We start from the raw sequence: 14,976 nt of genomic DNA, 5'->3' as shown, positions 1-14,976 counted from the left end.
AGCATAATAAAGACTGGTTAAAATGTGTCAAATTATCTAGACATTGGGAAATCTAACAAAGGTTCTCCAATTTACTCTGCAGTAGGTGAGGGAAGACTGGTATTCTTCATAGTAGCCATCTCAACTGTTGATTTAAAGTCAGAATAAGCTAACAGACTTCCCACTGAAATAGCTCAATTTGAACACTAGACAGGGGAGGAGAGATTCACTACTGCTGTGTTCCCTGTGCGCGCAGCTGTCCTACTGAGGTTAGAGCAAAGCGGCTGGTTGGAATGAACTATGATGAAATGTGCTATTACCTGTACACAGCGTCCCCTCACACACACACACAGTTCATATTTTATTTATTGACCTGGAAATAACTTTAATGACAAAGCTTGTCTCTTTCTCAGAGATTAAAAGTCAGCCAGGAGTATAATTAGCACATTCCAAGAATAGGTGCATTCATGAATGACTTTTGTAAGTAGGCCAAAAACACCAAAATGGGATTTTATAACTGTGTGTAGATTACTTAGGTAGTGGTAAGATTTCATAGCCTGACATAAGAAGTATTCTCATGATTTGTTCATCATCATCATGCAGCGTAGGCTACAGGGCCCAAAACATGTCACCTGAGACATAGGCATGCTAGGCTACAGGGCCCAAAACATGTCACCTGAGACATAGGCATGCTAGGCTACAGGGCCCAAAACATGTCACCTGAGACATAGGCATGCTAGGCTACAGGGCCCAAAACATGTCACCTGAGACATAGGCATGCTAGGCTACAGGGCCCAAAACATGTCACCTGAGACATAGGCATGCTGGGCTACAGGGCCCAAAACATGTCACCTGAGACATAGGCATGCTGGGCTACAGGGCCCAAAACATGTCACCTGAGACATAGGCATGCTGGGCTACAGGGCCCAAAACATGTCACCTGAGACATAGGCATGCTGGGCTACAGGGCCCAAAACATGTCACCTGAGACATAGGCATGCTAGGCTACAGGGCCCAAAACATGTCACCTGAGACATAGGCATGCTGGGCTACAGGGCCCAAAACATGTCACCTGAGACATAGGCATGCTGGGCTACAGGGCCCAAAACATGTCACCTGAGACATAGGCATGCTGGGCTACAGGGCCCAAAACATGTCACCTGAGACATAGGCATGCTGGGCTACAGGGCCCAAAACATGTCACCTGAGACATAGGCATGCTGGGCTACAGGGCCCAAAATATGTCACCTGAGACATAGGCATGCTGGGCTACAGGGCCCAAAATATGTCACCTGAGACATAGGCATGCTAGGCTACAGGGCCCAAAATATGTCACCTGAGACATTGCTAAACATAGGCATGCTGGAAAGACATAGGCTTTATGTCACCTGAGACATAGGCATGCTAGGCTACATACCATTTTTTAAAAACTTAATTAGACCTATATGTTGAAGAAACAACAACGCTGGGAAGCGGCGAGCATGGAGCTGTAATACAGTACGGACAGGTTCTCAATTTACTGTTGACAGTTAGAATAGTAGAATACACAAGGTGTGATTTAGAACTGTGGTTGTGCATCAGTAGTTTCTCGTTATGTCAGTCACTGACACAGTCACTCAATTAGCAATGTCAGTCACTGACACAGTCACTCAATTAGCAATGTCAGCTAACAATTTGTAGATTAACTTACCAGTCTAACGGCCAGCTATCTAAACTTATTGATTATGATCGTCATTCTCACTCACTAGGGGGCGGTTGGTGAAGGGGGCCACTGAGGAGAGCTGTAATGTTTACATCTCAACATTAGAGGCCTCACATCCCAGAGACGAACAAAGAGCCAGTTGCATAACAAAGAGGTGGATAATAAGAAAAACATCTCTCTCACGTTTTGACTGATCTTTTTCTCCGGCGATGTCCATCTCATTATGGGAGACAGAAAACAGCCATTGTGTTTTACACCTTGTGGGGGTAAAAATGTTTGGTTGTCATAAATCAAACATTACCCCTATGTATTTCACATGAAGGCAATACGCAGTGTGTGCCTGTGTTCAAGTTTTAGGTCACATGCACAAGTACAGTGAAATGCTTAACTTGCAAGCCCCAACCAAAAGTGTAGTATTCAATATAAAAAAAGTACAAGAAATAAAATTTTAAAAACACGAGAAATAAGAGAGGAAGCTATATACATGGTCAGTGCCAGTACCAAATGTACAATGTGCAGGAATACAGGAGTATTGGGGTAGATATGTACATGTAGGCAGGGATTAGGAGAAAGTGACTGATAGCATGATAAATAATAATAAGGGTAAACAGTATGGCAGCAGCATAAGTGGTGGGTGGGCATGTGCAGAAGTGTGTCTATGTTAGTGTGAGTGTGTGGGTGTGAGTGCGCAAGAGTGTCAGTGTAGGCGTGATAGGCGGATATACAATACATGTAAACAGGGCACACTGTGTGTGTGTGTGTGTGTGTGTGTGTCTGTATATGCGTGTTGCTGCTGAGTATATCAAAAGCAATACCCGTTAGTGTGAGCAGCAGGGGGTAGTGGAGCAACCAGGCTGGGGGTATTGAGAAAGCATCCATTCGCTTAACACATCTGGTGCCACTTCCTCTCTGCCCCAGGGGAAGAGTAAGTGACATTGGGAGTTGAAAGGGCCCAGGCTAGTCCCAGACGGGCTGTATTTCATATTCTAAAATGGCTTCCCCACCTCATCTCATTTTCTTCATGATCAATCATCTGGCATGACCTGACTGATGAAAACATAGATTTCCAGCACTATCTGTGGTTTTAGAGAGGATACAAGGGAAGGAAGCCATTTTAGAGTGTGGAGATATGTCCTCTCCCTTCTTGCCTCGGACAGACTGCTAAGCGCAAACTTTAAAGTTGTGAAAATTCAGTGCAACTTCCAGTGCGCTTTTTATTGTGACCACTGAGGCTGTACTCGCTTTAAGTTACCGGTTTAACAGTGGTCAAGGAGGCTACTGTTGCTATTTGATCATAATATAGGCCTACCAGAGTGGCCCTACCATGAAAATCAATGGAGAAAATGCATCCCATAACACATGGAAATAGCTGTTCTATCATTCAACCTACAGTAGCAGCCAATGTGTGGTGTTCAATGTAGGCCTACACGTTTTAGAAGAAAAAAAATGCAGGGCTTGACATTAACCTGTTTATCCACTTGTCCTTCCGACAAGGAATGTTTGATGCAAGAAACCACAAAATAAATGACAGCGAATCAGGCAAATTATGCTACCCTCTATTGACTACTTAGTCTTGAATAAGCCGTCTCAAAATACAACACTGCCCCTTTTAAGACAAATCAAATCTTTATCTGACTCGCTTTTCAAATATGTCTGGAAATGTACACGTTTTGGGCTCTTGTAGGAAGCAATTGCTAACTTCTATAACTGGGCTAATAACGCACTAACTAGCAAAGGATATTAACAAAATGTGCCTACGTGGCTACATGCAGCTCTCACTTTGATCTCAAAACAAGCGCATCTACTCACGACTGCTCATGCTGTAAACACAGTTCAGTTCAAAGTAAATTGCACAGACTCATATATGGCAATGGTCTATTTGCATATAGTTCTAATGCAGCTCTGATTGGATATGCTGCACCGGTCTGTGTAGAGTATAGGTATGGCCTGAGTCGTCCCCGTCGATGAAATAGAATCCTACAGATGAGTTCTGCCTACAACAAAATCTCTAACATAGTTTGTTTTGTTTCGGTATGTTGCATTGAAAGTGGCTAATATTGCGTTGATTCGATCACAATTACCACAGCAAAAGGTAAATGTTGATTGTGTTAACAGGGAAAACTTCAGAAAGTTGAGTGAAGTTCAATATCGTGCTTCTCTGTGTGGCAGTCCTGTGGAGCTGCACGGCAGTCTTGGGCGCGCAGGGCAGTGTGACATGCTGCCACAAGACTTTCTCACTACAATACTGTCACAGAGAGCAAAAGACAGAAAGAGAGAGAGAGAGAAAAACACACATGCCCTCCCATCTTATCCTGTGGGACATACAGCATCTTGTCAACACCATGACCGAAATATGATTTTAGGCTGAAAGAAATAAACAGCTTTCAGCAGTGTGAGTGTAGAGGACTTTTTAGAAGTGCACTTCCTGCTATTCCAGGCATCCCCATTAAAGCAGCTCTTTCATGTTTATAGGTGTAGGAACCAGATGGCAAGTGTGTGATTCTCCAGTCAGACCTGACAACCTCACTACAGAGGAACTAATACTCTACAAAAACACTGCTACGTGGTCAGATGACACTGACATACATAGAGAGAAGAGGAATTAAACCTTGGTATGCATCTTCTTGTTTACTCTTTCCATGTAGAACCCTCCCACAACCTCTACGTTATGCTGTGTGTAAGGGACACTGGGAAACCAGGGGGCGGGAGAGAGGGGTGAAAGGTCAAAATTAACAGAGATGGAGACATTGAGAGAAAGAGAGCAGAACTAGCCCATTCATTACAATCAGAGGCTGTCAACATCTCAAAGCAATACTAGTGAGTGAACTAATGGGTGAGTACTTTCTCAAGGGTGTTCACTTGTGTTTGCATTTATAAGGAGCAAGAGAGAGAGGAAGGGATGGAGTGACTGAGTGTGTAAAAAGTAGGTGTGTGTGTGTGTCACTGAGTCTACACTATCGGGCGGCATTAGAGTTAATTGAATGACAGTCTTGGCACTGCACAGGGCTACTGCATCAGAACAGATTGTCCTTCACTGGGACTGCATGAACTAACAGCTAAACTCACGCACACATCCACTTCCTGTTGTTGGCCTTGTGTCTATGATGGTGAGAGTGATGACTGGTCTCCATGTTGATGGAGGAAAAAAATGACAATTGAGAAGAAGTTGAGATGATTCAGACCAAAAGACTCAAAGAATGAGGGGTGGGGACACTTGCTTCGTGCGAGGTCATAGGTTGAAAGAAAGTAAGAGATTATAAAACCCTTCCTCTTCGTCCATGTGGTGCCGATGTCCTCATTAGAGAGACCAGCTGGCGGCCTGCTTTACCATATGACCCCCTGCCCCCCCACAACACACATACACACTTAGTCATGAAGAAATCCCTGATTAAAAAAGAGATATACAGCCTTCTAACTGACAGAGGCGGATGGAGGGTTGAGGAGGTGGTGGAGAAAGAGTTATATGTGGACCAGTGGTGTTTAGCAGTGCAGATGTTGTTTCTCACTCAGCACATCCACCTAGAATGAGTTTCGGGGGGCTGCGGTCTGGTTTGTATTTCCTGTCCTAGAGCGAGAATAGCAGAGAATTCTAGGGTCTCAGCCCTGAATGATTGCTGGGAAACACCCCTCCCCAGTTTCAAAGTAGGGTGGGGGCCGATACACAATCAAATGTTTCTCAGGATACACACCCACATAGAGCAGCGTGAGTCATGACAGCGGGAGTCGTGTGAGTCATGATCTGTGTCAGAGTCAGAGCCCTCTAACATTAGAAATACTGAAACAGTGAAACACCCAAAATGGAACGTTTGTGAACTCTATTCAGCCCGGATGTCATTCCACAGGGAATAGTGAAAAAGTACAACACACATCCTATCAGTGTCAGCCTAATGCTGAGAGATTATTACAGCTACCAGCCAGAAGACACACAACAACAATCATGTCTACGGCACAGAGAATGTCGGTGTTCTCAAACACACAGTTCTTGTCGTCACCTGCAGCATGTGCAAACTGGTGTTTCCTGGGAAGAAAACTGCAGCAACAGGATTTCCCAACCATGACCTAAGCACTTAACTCACTACATGGTACACACGGGCAGTGTACAGCACATGATAGTTACTTGCTCATAAAATGTATTCAATATAAGCCTACTCATAAGAGGGCTGAATCAGTTACGAGCGTATTGAGTTAGGATAGATAGCTTTGTACAGAAACCAATCTGCAGAGAGATGTTCTCTCCCTCCCTGTGCCACACCCAGACCTCTTCCTGTGCGGCAATCTGCACACTGTACAGAGAGATGGCTCCACTTTGTGTACTCTTTCACAATTTCCTGTTGATAGGAGCGTTGTCTCATTCTAAGTGACTAACTAACCAACCTAACTAACGAACTAACTAACTCGCCAGACCCAGTTCTACATTAAAACCAAATGTCTCTCTGAAGCCTCGGAAGACAAACTGTCTGTTCTTAGTTAAACTCAGATTTTCTGAGGCACCGAGTGTGGTATTTAGCCACGAGCAGTAGCCTGTCTAAGTTGGACACAAAATAGACACAGTGAGGGAAAAAGTATTTGATTCCCTGCTGATTTTGTACGTTTGCCCACTGACAAAGAAATGATCAGTCTATAATTTTAATGGTAGGTTTATTTGAACAGTGAGACAGAATAACAAAAAAAATCCAGAAAAAAAATGTTAGAAATTGATTTGCATTTTAAATGAGGGAAATAAGTATTTGACCCCCTCTCAAATCAGAAAGATTTCTTGCTCCCAGGTGTCTTTTATACAGGTAACGAGCTGAGATTAGGAGCACACTCTTAAAGGGAGTGCTCCTAATCTCAGCTTGATACCTGCATAAAAGACACCTGTCCACAGAAGCAATCAATCAGATTCCAAACTCTCCACCATGGCCAAGCTCTCCAAGGATGTCAGGGTCAAGATTGTAGACCTACGCAAGGCTGGAATGGGCTACAAGACCATCGCCAAGCAGCTTGGTGAGAAGGTGACAACAGTTGGTGCGATTATTCACAAATGGAAGAAACACAAAAGAACTGTCAATCTCCCTCGGCCTGGGGCTCCATGCAAGATCTCACCTCGTGGAGTTGCAATTATCATGAGAACGGTGAGGAATCAGCCCAGAACTACACAGGAGGATCTTGTCAATGATCTCAAGGCAGCTGGTACCATAGTCACCAAGAAAACAATTGGTAACACACTACGCCGTGAAGGACTGAAATCCTGCAGCGCCCGCAAGGTCCCCCTGCTCAAGAAAGCACATATACAGTGGGGCAAAAAAATATTTAGTCAGCCACCAATTGTGCAAGATCTTCCACTTAAAAAGATGAGGCCTGTAATTTTAATCATTAGTTGAAGTGTACCTATGACAGACAAAATGAGAAGAAACAAAATCCAGAAAATCACATTGTAGGATTTTTAATGAATTTATTTGCAAATTATGGTGGAAAATAAGTATTTGGTCACCTACAAACAAGCAAGATTTCTGGCTCTCACAAACCTGTAACTTCTACTTTAAGAGGCTCCTCTGTCCTCCACTCATTACCTGTATTAATGGCACCTGTTTGAACTTGTTATCAGTATAACAGACACCTGTCCACAACCTCAAACAGTCACACTCCAAACTCCACTATGGCCAAGACCAAAGAGCTGTGAAAGGACACCAGAAACAAAATTGTAGACCTACACCAGGCTGGGAAGACTGAATCTGCAATAGGTAAGCAGCTCGGTTTGAAGAAATCAACTGTGGGAGAAATATTAGGAAATGGAAGACATACAAGACCCCTGATAATCTCCCTCGATCTGGGGCGCCACGCAAGATCTCACCCCGTGGGGTCAAAATGATCACAAGAACTGTGAGCAAAAATCCCAGAACCACACGGGGAGACCTAGTGAATGACCTGCAGAGAGCTGGGACCAAAGTAACAAAGCCTACCATCAGTAACACAGTTTGCTCGAGAGCATTTGGATGATCCAGAAGAAGATTGGGAGAATGTCATATGGTCAGATGAAACCAAAATATAACTTTTTGGTAAAAACTGAACTCGTCGTGTTTGGAGGACAAAGAATGCTGAGTTGCATCCAAAGAACACCATACCTACTGTGAAACATGGGGGTGGAAACATCATGCTTTGGGGCTGTTTTTCTGCAAAGGGACCAGGATGACTGGTCTTATTATACTTATTTTCCACCATAATTTGCAAATAAATTCATTAAAAATCCTACAAATGTGATTTTCTGGATTTTTTTTCTCATTTTGTCTGTCATAGTTGAAGTGTACCTATGATAAATTATAGGCCTCTCATCTTTAAGTGGGAGAACATGCACAATTGGCGGCTGACTAAATACTTTTTTGCCCCAACGATTCAGACGACAACTGGGTGAAAGTGTTGTGGTCAGATGAGACCAAAATGGAGCTCTTTGACATTAACTCAACTCGCCGTGTTTGGAGGAGGAGGAATGCTGCCGATGACCCCAAGAACACCATCCCCACCGTCAAACATGGAGGTGGAAACATTATGCTTTGGGGGTGTTTTTCTGCTAAGAGGACAGGACAACTTCACCGCATCAAAAGGATGATGGACGGGGCCATGTACCGTCAAATCTTGGGTGAGAACCTCCTTCCCTCAGCCAGGGCATTGAAAATGGGTATTCCAGCATTACAATGACCCAAAACACATGGCCAAGGCTACAAAGGAGTGGCTCAAGAAGAAGCACATTAAGGTCCTGGAGTGGCCTAGCCAGTCTCCAGACCTTAATCCCATAGAAAATCTGTGGAGGGAGCTGAAGGTTCGAGTTGGCAAACGTCAGCCTCGAAACCTTAATGACTTGGAGAAGATCTGCAAAGAGGAGTGGGACAAAATCCCTCCTGAGATGTGTGCAAACCTGGTGGCCAACTACAAGAAACATCTGACCTCTGTGATTGCCAACAAGGGTTTTGCCACCAAGTACTAAGTCATGTTTTGCAGAGGGGTCAAATACTTATTTCCCTCATTAAAATGCAAATCAATTTATAACATTTTTGACATGCATTTTTCTGGATTTTTGTTGTTGTTATTCTGTCTCTCACTGTTCAAATAAACCTACCATTAAAATTATAGACTGATCATTTCTTTGTCAGTGGGCAAATGTACAAAATCAGCAGGGGATCAAATACTTTTTTCCCCTCACTGTAAACTGGGATGTCATGTTCCTGCCTCTTTGTTAAGAGTTGTCTTTAATGCAGAGGCTTGTGTTATCACTCACTCACACACACATTGTGACAAGCAGGGTGATAGATTATGGTGTGAATGGAGCTCATTGAAAAGGCAGAGACATCAGTTTGAGTCACGCCATAGGAATGTGATGAACCTACAGAACTATTCTAATACTGGAGCATGACCGTAGTCACACACCTCCGAACAGAGGACGGTAGAGGAGTGAGATACAGATGGCTGGGTAACCAAACACCTGTCCTCCAGACAAGTGAAAATCTAAGCAGATATAGACACACACACCTGGACACCTGTCCCGCTCTCCTGTCCCCCTGACACAATGGCTGCTCTATGAGCCAGATATACACGCTCACAGTTGGCACCAACACATGCTAACATAGGAATGCTCAAGGTATATCTGACCAACCATATCTCTTCACTGTATTTCAGACACCACTGCCAGGAGGAAGGACTTTACTACAACTGTCACACAAACACAGTTAGAACAGACAGTCAGACACTTGCATCGCTCTTATTGGCTGAGGCCAGTGGTGAGCTAAGACGGTAAGGTGGATTCGGTGTCTTTTGTTTACATACTGCTGGAATTTATTTATATATTTTTTTACTGTTACCGTTAGAAACACAACAGACTACCGTTACAGATAAAGACAGACGGACAGACAGACGTACCACACTGGCAATAAACACACAGAACACGGTAATGACACACAAACATTAATTGAACACATGGGTCACCAAACAACCAGGTGACCCAAAAACACTAATAGTTATCATACATAGTCTTTATTCTCTTTTGTGTTATGTTGTCTAAATTGCAGCACAAATTAGGAGCTGTAACATTGCAACACACAGACATTTTTTTTCCCCTATCCTTTTGTCAACAAGCTATTTATCAATTATGGCACTGGAACTCTTCCCCATTATAATAGGTATGGACAGTTAGTTGGCCTACTCTGACTGACCTCAAAGACTACAGTAATGTTCCTCCATTCTGAACAGAGACTGTCTGTGTTACTAATAAGACAGGATCATGTCGGGATTCAGCCAGGAGGTTTTAATCCAATTCATGTAGCTCAGACTCCCCATCTCCTGTATACTTTAACCCAACAAGCACTCTTACTGTAGGGAGGGGTGCTTTTAGTCTTGTGTGTGTGTGTGTGTGTAAAAATCAATTTGTGAAATACAGAGTGGCCTGTTCAGTAATGGTACTTTATTCTGATTGAGGCTCCTGGCACAATGAAGGGAAATCAATGCCGAGCCATAGAGAAGCTGTGTGTTTGTTCCTTGCCATAAAACATTTTCAGAGAGGTAGTGTATTAATATGTAACATTAAAAACCTGTTTGTGATTAAAGGGATACTTCGGGATTTTGGCAGAGGCCCTTTCGCTACTTCCCCAGAGTCAGATAAACTCATAGATACCATTTTTATGTCTCTGTGTGCAGTTTGAAGGAAGTTGCTGACTAGCGCAATTGCTAACTAACATTAGCACAATGACTGGAAGTCAATGGGTATCAATGGTATAGGTGATTAGGGAAGGGGAGAGACCATGCCCCCTCAAACCTCAATACCGGAGCTGTGCAGCAAATAATGTGTATCGGTGCCAGCTTCAAATTAGTGGATTCAGCCATTTCGACTGGCAGGTTTATAAAATTGAGCACAGCCATGCAATCTCCATAGACAAACATTGGCAGTAGAATGGCATTACTGAAGAGCTCAGTGATTTTCAGCGTGGCACCGTCATAGGATGCCACCTTTCAACAAGTCAGTTCATCAAATTTCTGCCCTGCTAGAGCTGCCTCAGTCAACTCTAAGTGCTGTTATTGTGAAGTGGAAACGTCTAGGAGAAACAACGGCTCAGCCGCGAAGTGGTAGGCCACACAAGCTCACAGAACCGGACTGCCGAGTGCTGAAGAGTGTAAAAATCATCTGCCGTTGGTTGCAGCACTCACTACAGAGTTCCAAACTGCCTCCGGAAGCAATGTCAGCACAAGAACTGTTCGGCGGGAGCTTCATGAAATGGGTTTCCATGGACAAGCAGCCGCACACAAGCCTAAGATCAACATGCGTAATGCCAAGCATCGGCTGGAGTAAAGCACGCCGGCATTGGACTCCTGAGCAGTGGAAACGCGTTCTCTGGAGAGAAGAATCACGCTTCATCCTCTGGCAGTCCGACAGACAAATCTGGGTTGGCAGATGCCAGGAGAACACTACCTTCCCAAATGCATAGTGCCAACTGTAAAGTTTGGTGGAGGAGGAATAATGGTCTGGGACTGTTTTTCATGGTTCGGGCTAGGCCCCTTAGTTTCAGTGAAGGGAAATCTTAACGCTACTGCAAACAATGACATTCTAGACGATCCTGTGCTTCCAACTTTGTGGAAACAGTTTGGGGAAGGCCCTTTCCTGTTTCAGCATAACAATGCCCCCGTGCACAAAGAGGAGGGCCATACAGAAATGGTTTGTTGAGATCGATGTAGAAGAACTTGACTGGCCTGCACAGAGCCCTGACATCACCACCTTTGGGATGAATTGGAACGCAGACTGCAAGCCAGGCCTAATCGCCCAACATCAGTGCCCGACCTCTTGTGGCTGAATGGAAGCAAGCTATGTTCTACCATCTAGTGGAAAGCTTTCCCAGAAAAGTGGAGGCTGTTATAGCAGCAAAGGGGGACCAACTCCATTAATGCCCATGATTTTTGAATGAGATGTTCGTCAAGCACATGTCCACATACTGTCCTTTTGTTCATGTAGTCTATTTCTCCCTCATTGCACAGACACCTTGCACATGCAGAGTTTATAGGTTTCATAGGTTTACAGTGTAGCCTGTGGTTTTTACAGTGTACGTTATTCATATAAATTCATTGGTTTAAACTTCCTGTCTGTATATTCTGTGTAGCGTCTGTCAGTATATTACCCATATCCACAAAGCGTCTCAGAGTAGGAGTGCTGATCTAGGATCAGGTTCCTACCTGTACATATAATTATATTCATTATGATCTAAAAGGAGAAACTAATCCTAGATCATCAGCACTCCTACTCAGAGAGTCTACACAAACACAGAGGAAGACATAGAGAAGCAACACTCTATACATTCCTGCTCATAAATACAAATCATATGGACTGTCCCTCTAACCACATTGACATCAATGCAATCGAAAATCACATCAAACAGAAGGACACAGGAAATTAAATAAGAGCGAGCGAGAGAGGGACATGGAGGTAAATGTGCAGCATTTGGCTGTATGTCTGGGGCTCAGGTCAGTCTGCTGACTAATGGACATGGATGTCCTACTCCTACTGCACAGAGACATTACACAATGACGGATGTATATAGAGGACCCTAAACACACACATGTGCATTATAGGAATGTATCAGATTAGGTCCAAAAGGAAAAAGGCACCTGTAACTGCCCTACTGCCGCAGTCCTTTCAGAATACCCGAGACAAGGACACACTCCATTTCAGCATACCTGAGAGCAACTTTTCTTTGTGGGGTATTCCTGCATGCTGCAGTTGGTAATGTAGAGTATATCCTTGATAATCACTGGGGATGATGATATGGAGAACTCCCTACCAGTGTGTGTGTGTGTGTTGTGGGGGCATGATGAACAGAGAACGAGCAGGGCCAGGAGGTGGAGAGAGTGAGATAGAGTAAATAGAGAAAGGGAAGGGCAGTTCAAAGATCAGAAAACAGATGTAAAGCGTTCAGTAAATTCATTTCTAAATGACTAACACGTGTTGGGCCTTTCCCCTCATCCTCACTCACTCTCAACTGTGCAATTTACACATTCATATTCTGGATTTCTTATTAAGATGTACTGTAGCTCTCTTTCACTCAGCTCTCATCTCCTCTCTTCCACCCCTCTCCGGTAGTTGATTACTGAAAGTGAAGTTCTGAGAAATTACTCAAGACAATGATTTCCTCTCTGACCCAATAACTTACACAAACTTTTGGCATTGCAAGCAAGATTTAGTTCTGAGTTCCGAATGCATGTATACTCCAACTACTATCTGTGGAATATAATACTTTACGGCCTTCAAGATGGAATCTCTCTCCTGTACCCACTGGGCTATGCTACAGATCTGTCTAGAGATATCTGGGTTGAGTGTGGTTAGTTTGACAAAGGTAGCTAGTTATCAGTCATTAGAACCCTTGGCTATAACTGACCACAGGGACAAGTCTGATTGCATAAAAGATCAAATGTCACAGACACAAGACATAGGGTACACACACACACACACACACACCAGGAGTGTCATGTCTCTCTGGTTGACAGTGAAAGGTCAGTGTGTCAGAGAAGACTAGGGCCATGTGCTCCAGACCTGCAGAACAGAGTGATTCATCACTGCCTATCTATGCTGTACACACTGATACAATCTCATACCCAATTGTTTACTCAGACCTCAGCTATCCAACTCAAAACTAACAAAAGGCAACTAAGATGATGTAGGTAGCCCACTTCAGTGACAATGTGTATAGCCTATAAACCAATCTGTATATTATGTCAAATAGTTAAATAAATCACTCACACACATTGATTCATACGATTTCAATACGTCTAGGGAGTCTTACTTTCTCCAACAGGTTCCATAAACTCATTGGTTAAAGTCCTGAAGTTGATAATGACTGGATTGATTGGAGGTAGACAGATGGGCGAAACAACGGTCTTATTCTGAATCTCTTCTGCTTCTTTCTTCACTGTCCCGTTAGCGAAACAATATGCGCTTTTAAAGCAACAATGACTCCCGAGTTTCTGTTTCGCAATATCTCCGTTTCTATAGCCTCAAATTGAACACTTCTTATCAGGGCGGCGTTGTTTCAAGAAAATCAAACAAATCTAGATGATTAAATCGGGCACTACACGCGGCCCGATGGATAGGCTATAACCAAAGCACACACGCTGCTTTGTGTGTGCGCTCATGAAACAGACACAACTGAAACAGACAGACAAAACGAAAACATACACATACCTACCTAAAATCGATCCCGACGCTACTTCTCCAAGTCGACTAGTTAAATAATTAAAAGGGCAAAGTGGTTTTGAGCCTCATCAGTGCTTCTCCAGATCACTTCTCCGTTTAGGTGTGTCTGCGAATCTGATTTTGTGCTTCTATGAAACTGTTCAACTGCCCTACATACACATTCGGCCCATAGAACATTTAAATGAATGCCGGATGGGCGGGCCAATATGATGTCATGCTCCTCCTCTCTTTCTCTTTCTGCCCCGAGCTCTTAACGGGGTGTGGCAGGGTAGCGAGCGGCTGTGGCTGGGTCTCGGAGACGTACAGAGAGACACACGCACATAGAGATCCGATACATACATGTACCAACCGATACCCATCCACATCAACTAGCTGCAGAGGAGAGGTTCAAAAGCTACAAGTTCCTCGATGTGTACATCACTGAGGAACTGGAATGGTTGCTTCACACTGACAGAGTGGTGAAGAAGGTGCAACTGTGCCTCTTCAACCTCAGAAGGCTGAATAAATTTGTCTTGGTCCCTAAGACTCTCACAAACGTCTACAGATGCACAATCGAGAGCATTCTATCAGGCTGTATCACCCGGTGTCACAGGAAGGCCAAGAAGATCATCAAGGCCCTCAGCCGCCCGAGCCATGGCCTGTTCACCCTGCTACCACCTAGAAGGCGGAGAGAGAACAGGTGCATCAACACTGGGACAGAGAGACTGATAAAGAGCTTCTATCTCCAGGTCATGATCAGACTGTTATATAGTCATCACTAGCCGACCTCTGCCCAGTACCATGTCCTGAACCTTAGACACTGTCACTTGCCGGCTAACCTAATATAGCCAGGCATGAAAGAAAGGCCTGAAACTAGATTCTGTTCTTGATAAGAATTTTTAAAAAGGAGTGTCGCCTTTTTAACGTCCAAAAGCAGAAGTTGAGTCCCAGGCTCTCTCTCCATTTCCCCTGAAAACAGGAACTTCCGGCAACTCTGCTAAGACTACTAGCCGGCAACCACCCTGTATTCTGCACCTTAGAGACTACTGCCCTATGTACATACTCATTGAACACTGGTCACTTTAATAATGTTTACATACTGTTTTACCCACTT

At 43.9% G+C, this 14,976-nt stretch overlaps 1 protein-coding gene across 8 annotated transcripts in view; it reads right to left on the bottom strand.

Annotated features, from left to right (window-relative positions):
* LOC135524350 (protein FAM107B-like) overlaps positions 1 to 14,060 on the bottom strand; it is a 30,718-nt gene extending 16,658 nt beyond the window's left edge. For 3 of the 8 annotated variants that reach the window (XR_010452933.1, XR_010452935.1, XM_064951806.1), the window contains exon 1: positions 13,474 to 13,624. Coding sequence is in view for 1 of the 8 variants with exons in the window: in XM_064951806.1 (XP_064807878.1) it covers positions 13,474 to 13,492 (19 nt within the window). In the remaining 7 variants the exon portion in view is untranslated. Of the gene's footprint in view, positions 1 to 13,473; positions 13,626 to 13,871 lie in introns of those variants that run through there. The other 5 variants (XR_010452932.1, XR_010452934.1, XR_010452937.1 and 2 more) reach the window with 4 other exon arrangements.
* Positions 14,061 to 14,976: the final 916 nt, after the last annotated feature.

This window comes from Oncorhynchus masou, chromosome 31 (assembly GCF_036934945.1).
Source record: "Oncorhynchus masou masou isolate Uvic2021 chromosome 31, UVic_Omas_1.1, whole genome shotgun sequence".
Taxonomy (NCBI): domain Eukaryota; kingdom Metazoa; phylum Chordata; class Actinopteri; order Salmoniformes; family Salmonidae; genus Oncorhynchus; species Oncorhynchus masou.
Note: the sequence above shows the minus strand (reverse complement) of the source record. Positions and strands in the feature narration are given on the sequence as shown.